Raw genomic sequence first — 10,651 nt, 5'->3', positions numbered from 1 at the left:
GTATTATCTCAATTGACTTGATATTTTAGACTGACCGGAGGCCGTATTTCTACAAAAGAAACCTGTGGTTCGAACCAGCGCAGCAGAGCTTCAAGCCGTCCTCTTACAAGTATAACAAGTTAGAGAAGGCGAAACAAGCGATCATTAAGCTGAAAACGTGGAAAGAGCAGAGTGAGATGATCGTCCACTTATTTTCGACGGACCCTCGACCGGAATTGCTTGTATCGATCATGATACCACCGGAAGAAGGAACGCCGGTGTCCCACTACTTATCAGAGTTGGACACACACATGTCACTCGCCCAAACTCAGAAGATGTCGCCTGATAAGCTATCCATGTGTGTACTATGGGTGCAGACAATCTTTTGGTCAAACCTACATAGGAGAGATCAAGAGATTCTGTACGCCGATATGCATCAATCTTACCCGGACAAGGTACGAAAGATCTTCATTGAGGGACCTACCTACGGTATAATGAAGCTAGCGGACTTAACCTGGGCATAATTTTACTCGAGAGCGGATCAGACATTTACCAAACGCCCTAGTTCCGTGGTGAAATTCACTAATGCCCAGAAGAAGGTCAACGGCAATCTTACCGGAGGATCAGGCAGTGGTCGAGACTCTCAATCCACTAATGGAGGTCAGAAGGTACATAAAGGGGATGACAAGGGTAGCAATAAGAACAAAAATATAAATGGTTCTGAAAGCAACAAGATCAATGTCATCCCTAAGGGTAACCAGACCAACAGAAATAGACCGCCGATAGGCAACCTTAAGCCCAGGCATAGGGAGGTCAAGAACTGTAGTGAGATTGATTGCAATTGGTGAATGACCCAACATGAGCCGAATGGCAGATGGAATGGAAGGCATACAGAAAAGTGTAAACACTTTATCGAGAAGTGTGCCGACTGTACCGGGACTGGAGGTTACCACAAGCATACGTGCAAGGTACAAGTGACAAACGTACCGGGTCTTGTCACTAAGACAAAAGGACGCACCTCAAGACGAGCGTGTAATCCTTGACATACGAGTTAACGGACATGAAATAAAAGCGTTGTTAGATCCGGGCTCGCAAATTTCATATATATCCTCTAGATTCTGTAAAATCACAGACGTTACTCGTAAGTCAGAGCCAACTATGTTGAAATTAGCTGACGAAAGGGATATCACTTGCAGAGAAATGGCAATCGATCTTAGGTTTACATTGACAGACCAACGTACTACAGTTACTAAGGTAGTCATATGTAACTCTTCACCAGACTATGATCTCATAGTAGGTATGGGTGATTTATTGTCATTAGGTATCCCAATTACAGGCTTACCTACTAACATTGAACCACAGAAGGATCAGTCGGACGACAATTTGTTGAAACCGGTATATAAACCTTCGAAGATTGTGAAGGAGTTGATCCCTCACTTTACAGAGAAACTCAAAGACTTGATTTTCGAGAATGACAAGATTCAGATCACAGACTGGGCTAGGTTCAAATTCAATAACTGATACGTTAATCTAGACCTGACGAGAGTAGATTTCTCGAAGCTGAAGTGTCCTACACGTAACTATGTTGCATGGCGTCATCAGCAGGTCGTACGAGAACAGGCTAAAGCTTGGTTAGATGTCGGAGTGATCACAGTCAACTATGAGCCGACTCCCGTCAACCTAGCGCTTTTAGCCGTCTTCAACTCTGACGGGACACTGAAGAAAGTTTGGGTGTGTTTGGATATGAGCCCAATTAACGCTTTGATACCGACACACAATTTCCACTTACCAAGGATAAACGAATTGCTCAGGCGCATGGAGGGAGCTAAGATATTCTCTAGTATCGACCTGATGCAGGGCTACCACCAGAGGAAGATCTACCGACGACATCGGAAGTATTTCGCCTTTACGTGGGAGGGTCAGCAATATTCGTTCAAAGGTGCCCCCTTTGGGTTACACATGTTACCTGCGTTTTTTCAACAAATTATGCAAGACTTGTTTAGGGATATGGACAATGTACAAGTATACATTGATGACATTGTGGTATTCACCAAAACCAAAGAGGAGCACGACAAGGTTGTGCGAGAGGTTCTAGATAGACTCAACAAGCACGACTTTAAGATCAACAGTAAGAAATGTCACTTCGGTGTTAACGATATTCAACTATTGGGTTACCTAGTATCCGGGGATGGAATCATGATCGATCCCGGGAAGGTCGGACACTTGCTAGACTGGAGAACTCCTACTTCGGGTAAGGATGTCAACAGCATGTGCGGATTCGTCAACTTTTTGTCTGACGGAGTACCACCCTGGCAAGTTATTTAAAGCCCTTTGGACATTTGAGATGTCATAAAGGCAAACTCGGCGCGCTGTAGACCAAAGACTGTGATGACGCATTTAAGCAGCTCAAAAAAGGGGTTCGACAGGCACCAGTAGTCCAGCCACCAAAAGATGGTATTCCATTTATGATAGCAACAGACGCATCCGACATGGCACTCGGCGGCGTTCTGTATCAAATGGTTGATGGGAAATCGAGATATGTACAGTTCTTTAGTAGAGCTACGAGTTCGTCTCAGATCAATTACCCAACCGTGCAACATGAGCTTTTGGCTATTGTTACTGCACTCACTCATTTTAAGGAATATCTATATGGCACACACTTTAATGTGCTATGTGATCAGAAAAGGTTTTAAAAGGACATAAAATTTAACTCACAGTTAGTCAGTCGGTGGCATGACACGATCGCAAAATTTTCTTTCGGCATAACACACATACCGGGTATTCCCAATCACTTACCCGACATGTTGTCTCGCTTCGTACCAGACTTTAATAAGATGGTTAGGGAGATACTAGCTACGGATTGGATGGTCAATCCTAGGTGGTTTAAGATCGCAGACAACATACATGGATCACATACCATTGATATGTTTGCCGCTCATCATACTGCACAACTGCCGAGGTACCGGACACTGGAACATCCGAAAGGAGATGGATTCCAGATTGACTTGTCTAACGAGAATGCCTGGGCAAATCCTACATGGATATTAATTCCACAGTTGCTGAATTATGTACATATTCAAGATACTACCATCACGCTGTGTTGTCTCCTATGACACTCAGATAAATGGCTACCACAGTTGATCTCAATGATACAATGTGAGCCGATCTATGTGGATAGAAAGATAGATACTTTTCCTACCAGGGTACCCGTGCAGTCCAAAAGACGCCTTGGCAACATACTATTTTATGTCGAATAGGTCCAGTTGGAACAACCAAGTGGACACCATCCGAGACTTTCAAGCAGAAGGTTGAGAAATCCAAGATTCCACTCTTCAATCCTAAGTCTCAATCAGAGACTGGGACATTTCAAGCACCTGCAGTATGTGTTACTGTAATAAGACGGGCCTCCACATTAGACTCTATGTTATAAACGTACTCTTAAGCAACACATAAATTAAAACCGTACTATTAATAGTCCGACGTGCGCTTAATAGTACGAGGAACTTAAATTTCCTAAATGGCTTTTAATGGTTTTATTAATTAATACCTTTTCCATTTTACATATCAGATATTTGGACGAGGCCATTACAAGGCCTCAGTAAAATACCAAACAAAAGAGTTGGTCTAGTTCTATTAATAGAACTATATTTACTTTCCAATTTTATTTATAGCTGAATACTTCGGTAGCGAGATGGCTCAACCGAATATAGGTTTCTAGGGACTACTAACGTTACCCAGTTGATCCTCCGTTTAGCCAACCAGATGTGCCAGTCTGATGAAGACTAAGTCGGTAATTCTTGATAGTGGCAAGTTATTGGTTAGGACAATAACTAAGGACATCAAGAGAATTTATTATTATTATTTATTTATTCTAAAGATAGGATTTTATGAGTCTCTTGGATTCGCCCCAATGAAACATACCATAGCTTCGGCGGAAACAGTACTGAGAGGATTATATATAGGCAATGTCTAAGCCTCAAAATCCCTCAGAGTATTGCTGTTTTCACGAGGCATACTTAACTTTACTAAAAGTCTCATTTCGTTTATTTACTTTGATATTTACACGATACTTAAAATTTACCTACTCATTTATTTATTCTAAGGCATTAGTATCGCCTTAATAGACCGAATCTTACATTACCGAGATACAGCCAAATGCAAAGGAATCAAAGAGGAGCGCATCACTAGCGAAAGCCTTCTACAACAAAATACGGTCTGACAGAGAAACTGCATACCAAGCAGAAACTCGATTGCTCAAGCAATTAATGAATGACGTTCCCGAGGTATATGATCATGTGACCCAACTATTGAATAGATCAAACATTAGTCGGATTCACGATGTAGAAGCTTTAGGCGAAATTGGGCAAGACGAGTCTTCGAGTCAAGATGATGACGCGGTAGAATCCTCACCTCCGATTTTTAGGGTTAAACCCTATATGGACAGGTTGCGCATACGTAAGTGACTACTTGGTAAATTGCTTGACTGGGGTCATAGACAACTGCTGATAATTTGTTTGCGAACACAGCCTCTACAATAATAAAAATACGGCTAGTCATTTATGCTGTCGACGGAGTTGCTGTTTATCTTTCGCACGGATGAAAGATGTATATTATACACATTTTTATATTTACGAATATAGCACACAAACATAGTACGAGTGTTTCCAAGGATATGTTCTTGTTTGGTGCAGAAAATTTTGCAGAAAAATGTCAAACACTCGGAAAGGGGTGATTTGTGAGTACCGGGGCATGACTGGATAGAGAGGCCACGGTTGATCAACCGTGGTATATTATGAACAGGAGACAAGTGGGTAGGACATGATGTACGTACCGCACTTGGTAACGTTGTTGCAAGTATATGTGCGGCAACAAGCTACTTAGAGTAGACACCATAGACAAGGTCTGACACACATGGCGGGGAAAGTTTATTGTGCAGCTAGTAATTCTGCTTTAGACACAAGTGTTCATCAACAAGTACCTTTTACTCCGAGAGGATTTTACGCATAAAGAGCTCTTTACATGATGTTGACGTCAATACAAGAGTACAAATTTATTTTAGGTGTCAGAGAGGTGACACAGACAATAAGATATCCAGGAGTCACGGCTAGTGTTCCTATGCTGAGAAGACACTATGGGCGTGTGTGTATTACAATGCATAACATGATATTGGGGATATCAATTAGCTACAATCGAAACCTTTGTTGTGCGCTGACGAGTATAACGCAAACAATTATGGGGCAGTGTGAAGGTGACCAGGACGTTCTTATAAGGTGATACATATGAAGTTGGACGGCATCGTGTTGTGGCTTGACGATTTGTCAACAAGTGACTGCCGAGCGGTGGCGTTACAGTGAGTGGAGTTGCTATGGTATGATGATGAATCGCTGTTTGCCCAAGGGACTTTGGTGCTGCCGCGGGAGAGACTGCTGTGGATCGTTTCTTTGCTAATCGGATTTGGTGCTGCCGTGGGAGAAACTGCTGTGGCCGGACGAAGGATTGATACTAGAATACTACGCTGGGGAATTACCGCTAGAGGATTTGTCGAGACTGGAAGCGGAATACAACGGCGAGATGGCGTTGCGCATCGCCGAGGATAGGCGGGGTGACAATCAAATACGGAAATGGATGATATTATTGGTGACACAGAAAGCGACAGTCTTTTTCTTGTTATTACTATTGATTTGTTCAGAGTGAAAGTGGTGGTAGACTACACAATACTTTGATTTAGAAGTGGGATTACTAAGACTAGCCAGTATCAGTTTCCTTTTTCGTGCATCACGAACGAACGTATTCACCCATGTCAATGTCTGTTTTCGGTTCTTATTGCTACGAGGAACAACGAAACAACCGCCAGATTTTAAGTCGTCTCCACATACGTCGTCGTCGTTAGTGCATTTACATTGCACCCTTGCATACTCACCCTGGTGATACTTGAAGTATCGCACGATCTGACTGCCATTGATGCTCAAGCTTTGGTACCGCATTGGGAGCTCCATGTATTCCGTTCCCCCTGTTAACTAGGTGACTTATCGGGGAGTGCCGTGCATTTATGAATATATTATTGTGAGAAGTCTTTCGCTTGTTTAACGCTTTCTCCCAAGTTTCTTCATTGTCATTAGGTTGTAGAATTTTGATCCATCGATGGGCACGTGCATCATCAGACAAAGGTAGTCTTATCTTACGATATGTTAGAGTGAGACATGTCTCTAATTCACACACGCACTTCTGACGCAGTACTTTCTCTTTGCTGTTCCCCGTCCTTATACTACTCATGCTATACTATGCCTTTTTTGTTTGAGTTTAAACTAGGTGATGCATGCATACATGCATGTATCATAGCAATCTTCTCTTCCACCGCCCAAAAGATATTGAGAGCTACACAGTACAAGATTTTCTATACAATAGTCGGAAAGAGCGTACTTCAATTAGCTAAATAAGGTTAGTAACTAGTGTGTTACCATCACAGGCGTGACACTACCAAGCTACGTGCATGTGTGTATATGTGTTTTTGTGTGTTTTTGTGTGTATTTTATGCGTATTTGTTTGTATTTTGTGTGTATTTGTGGGTGTATTTTCAAAAATTGTGAACAAAAACAAACCTCCGACGGTCTTGTGGTCTAAATGTGAACTGATTTTCTCTAATAGCATTTTTATTATTATCTGGGTTTGGGAAGTTTTCATATTTTCGGGAGGAAGATGAACAAATACAGAGTTTTTAGAGGTGGGCCAACCGTCGAGATATACATAGTAATAAATCAAGGTACAAAACCGATTGTTCGCACATTTTTAACTGTTGATGTTCAATTTAGAGGGCTATGGTTGAGCTCTCGTTTATCGGATCAAGATTTTTATTTTTTGAAAGACATCAATGATAAATAAGGCGGTTCGGATGTGCTACTTTGGTTTAAAGTCGTTTGGTGGTCCAATATCCGAGGGGGGGGGGGGGGGGGGGGTAGGGCTGACGACTAACAACTGCGACCTGTACCAACGTCTGGGCCAATCAGAACCCATATAATGGTACTCATTAGTACGTTTTTTGCTTGGAACCTGCTCGGCCTTTTCGCACCGAAATTTCTTTTTACAAGGGGCACAGTCATCACTTCACAAATATATACGCATGTTAAATATTTTGGTCAATATTGAACCAAATGTATGAAAAATGCACACAAATTTATAAGTCCTTAAATTGCCGAAAGTCCAAAATCCAAGGGGGGGGGGGGGGGGACTCTAAACCAAAGTAGCACATCCGAACCGCCTATGGATTACATACGCCATTATACTTTATAATGGGCCCGTGGGGTTGTGGACTTGTGAGTTGTGGCTGGCCAGGCAGGCCTGGCAGAGTCGGGTGCAAAACTGCAAACTGCAAAGTCAAACTCCGAATCCCTTTTTTGTTTGGTAAAAAAAGATGTCCTCTTGTGTGTAGGGAAATTTTCCTCCGTCTGTAGAGACTACCACATATTTATTAGCTACTCTACTACAGTTGAGACACAGAGAGAAGTAGAGCTATATTTAGTAGAGAGTAGGAGCTGGAAGCTACTAGCTAGAGTAGGAAAGTCCTGGGACCTGGGCCAGGCTCCTGTTTTCTATCAGTATTTATCACGGCCCTCTGGAATCTGGATAGCCTGGATAAGGTCTCGAATTCTCGATTCTCGAGCGGAAATCAAGGTTTCGCTACAACGGAATCAAAAATTTAGCAGAGGCCCAAATCCAGAGGGCCGTGTATTTATTTAGGGGTGTAGAGACTAGATAGTTATAAATAGACTGTAGACTCTCTACACTCTATGTACAGTCTACAGCCTACTCAGCCCATTTTACATAATACACCTATGAAACATGTCTCCGACACGGGGTCCTGGGCTTAAAAAACACGATTGAAGTCCTGCACAGATTTCTTATCATGATGATGTGTGGAATAATCGGATTTTGATTAAGAAAGCAAAGTCATCTCGTTCCGAGATTATTTATTGATTGATGGTCCAACGTCTACCGGGATGTACGAAGTAGACACTACTCAGTCTTACTTGCACGTGCTGCGATGGCGTCGTAGGTAGCCTTCGCTCGAGCCGCTTGGTATTCGCGTTGAGGGTCCTCCTGTGATATGCATGGACGAGAAAGATAGGAGGTTTAGGGTTGTACTTGGTTTCAACTGATATGAGGAAAGGTATAGTACTTTTATTTTCGTGTGCAGAAATTAAGTTCTAATAAAAGGCGCTTGACAGTGTGTTGTCACACACAAGAAGGATATCTTAATAACCGTATTGAGAAATCGATGGGCGAATTCGTACTGTTTAGTTACCACATTCATCGCAACATATTTTTATATACTAAAAGGAGTAGGCTCTCGGATGGACCCGTATGTAGTATGCACCAGGTTGACATGCACAACAGAAAAACTTGTCTCAGATATGCACCAATGTCAAATAAGAATGAATGCACACGCGTGTGATCGGCAGATTTCGTTCTCATTGTCGAACATCTGCAACAGTTTAGCACAAGCCAGTGATTAGACGAAACACTCCAACTGGGAGTTCAACGACACGAAAGGGATCGCCAACTGGACCATCATCAGCTATGTCAAGCATATTGATACCTCACAACTCACGTATATATATATATACATATATTACGTGAAGAGACCAGGCGTGCACAGATCATGAATGATGTAGTGCTTCGAATACTTAGCAGCCAACAAAAATCAGTCATGATGATACACGCAACACATAAACCTCTTATGAATGTACAATTTATACTCTACGGTGTATTTGCACATCGTGGTCATTACTTACAATGAGTTGATCGCCGAATCGAATGATTGGGATGAGCATGGCTAAGATTGTGACTCCAGCAATTGCCGTATTGCGTCTGTCGTGAGAGTGGCGTAGATAGGCACGACGAGAACAGTTAATGCGAAGAGTATCAGAAAGCATTGATTTGCTTAGAAGAAGGTTGCGTGGCTGCGTATGTCAAGACGCAAAAATCCACGGTCACCCCTGAAAGGCTAGGTGATATATAGTATACATCACGTATACGAGGCTTTATGTATCCATCGGGGCTACGCAACAAGTCATGAATTGAGCGGACAAGTGACTACGACAAAACTTACGCAATGAGCGAGTTTGAGTAGTCGACTGTCATGTGACAGTTCAAGGAACGGGATGATACACTGCACCATGCAAAATAAGAGTAGTTGCAGGTGATGTGATAACCGACATGAGTCCGTACGGGATAGTAGACGGTTGAGATGATTCTAACGAATGATATGTCAGTTATACACCAGTAGTCGACTGGTGTGCTGTAGTGCCTGGACGGAAGTATGGACATACAAGCAAATACATATACGGGGTATATAACAGCCTGAATGCGTCAGAGTACACCGAAAGGGAACCAAAGCAGACAAACTAAGTATAGCATACAAATTTTATGATAAAACCTTCAAGATCACCATTTCTGAGCATACACTTACAGCACCCACCGATTCCTGCTTTTGATAGCATTAATGATACAGACTGCCTCACATTCCATAATTGCACTCAGAACATAAACTGCGCCGATGGCAACACACAGGTGACGGCGAGCTTAAGGCATAACACTTGTACGTACACCCTATGGAAGAATGACGGTCAATCGTTTGGATCCAATACAAGACACTTTTTCAAGCTAAACGCACTGCGCACCGTCGGCGATAGTGGGTGTTGCTGTGGACGTATTGCAAGAATCACTCATAAGGCAACTTTCAGGATATTCCAGTTGGTAATGAAGTGATAGGAGCAACACGCACAAGTCAATATATATGCTAGCCACTCATGGTATGAATGTGACATAAAAAATTGATAAGTTACCAAGGAAATACTCGGAAGTAAGCTCTTAGACTCAGGGCTTTAACAGCAACGAAATTCACAAGTACACCACGAGAAACAATCACAAGCCATACCCTTGTCTTTCACCGATATATAGATATAAGTGACACTCCCAAGCCCAGATATAGACATACCACCAATGATAGAGATACAAGCAACACTCACAAGCCAGATACAAGGAAAATTACAAGCCAAATAATAGACATACCGCCAATGATAGGGATGGCACCACCAGCCCCCCGCAGGCGACCAGACGTACTTGGGATATGCATACTTCTTTGTCGCTCCCTATGTAGTACAACATTGTAAGCCACCACGTAAGCAGATTAGTTATCGACAATATTCGTCGTTGACTTTGAATTTTTTGAGCGGCAATTGACAAACAGTCGGTGTACGTATTATATGATATTGTACCAAGGTATAGTGCCAGGGATCTGAATAGGCTTCGACAGCATGATAAACACATATCAGAGCGATATATTTGGAAAGGAAATCCGGCAACACAACACACAGCACGTTGATGGCATATACAGACAGAAATGAGGATCGCAATGAAATCGTATGAGGTAACATAATAAATACGTATATATATATATATATATATATACATATATATATATTATATAAGTATATATATACATGTATATAATAAAATATCAATATATAATAATATATCTACATCAATAAATAAATATATATATATATAATATATATATAAGTGTGTGTGTATATAATATATAGACTAATTATATATATATATATAATAATATGTGCGTATATATAATATATAGTCGTTTATTATATATATATAT

At 41.7% G+C, this 10,651-nt stretch overlaps 1 protein-coding gene across 1 annotated transcript in view; it reads right to left on the bottom strand.

Annotated features, from left to right (window-relative positions):
• Positions 1 to 8,768: 8,768 nt before the first annotated feature.
• The window catches only part of SARC_07088 (hypothetical protein), a gene marked incomplete at both ends in the record, with an annotated part of 2,308 nt that continues 425 nt past the window's right edge, over positions 8,769 to 10,651 (bottom strand). Inside the window, 2 exons of the mRNA XM_014298983.1 lie at positions 8,769 to 8,844; positions 10,048 to 10,127. Of these exons, the coding sequence (XP_014154458.1) occupies positions 8,769 to 8,844; positions 10,048 to 10,127 (156 nt within the window). The remainder of the gene's footprint in view (positions 8,845 to 10,047; positions 10,128 to 10,651) is intronic.

The sequence above is a fragment of the Sphaeroforma arctica genome, assembly GCF_001186125.1.
Source record: "Sphaeroforma arctica JP610 unplaced genomic scaffold supercont1.540, whole genome shotgun sequence".
Classification (NCBI taxonomy): Eukaryota; class Ichthyosporea; order Ichthyophonida; genus Sphaeroforma; species Sphaeroforma arctica.
This window is presented reverse-complemented; position numbering and strand designations above follow the sequence as displayed.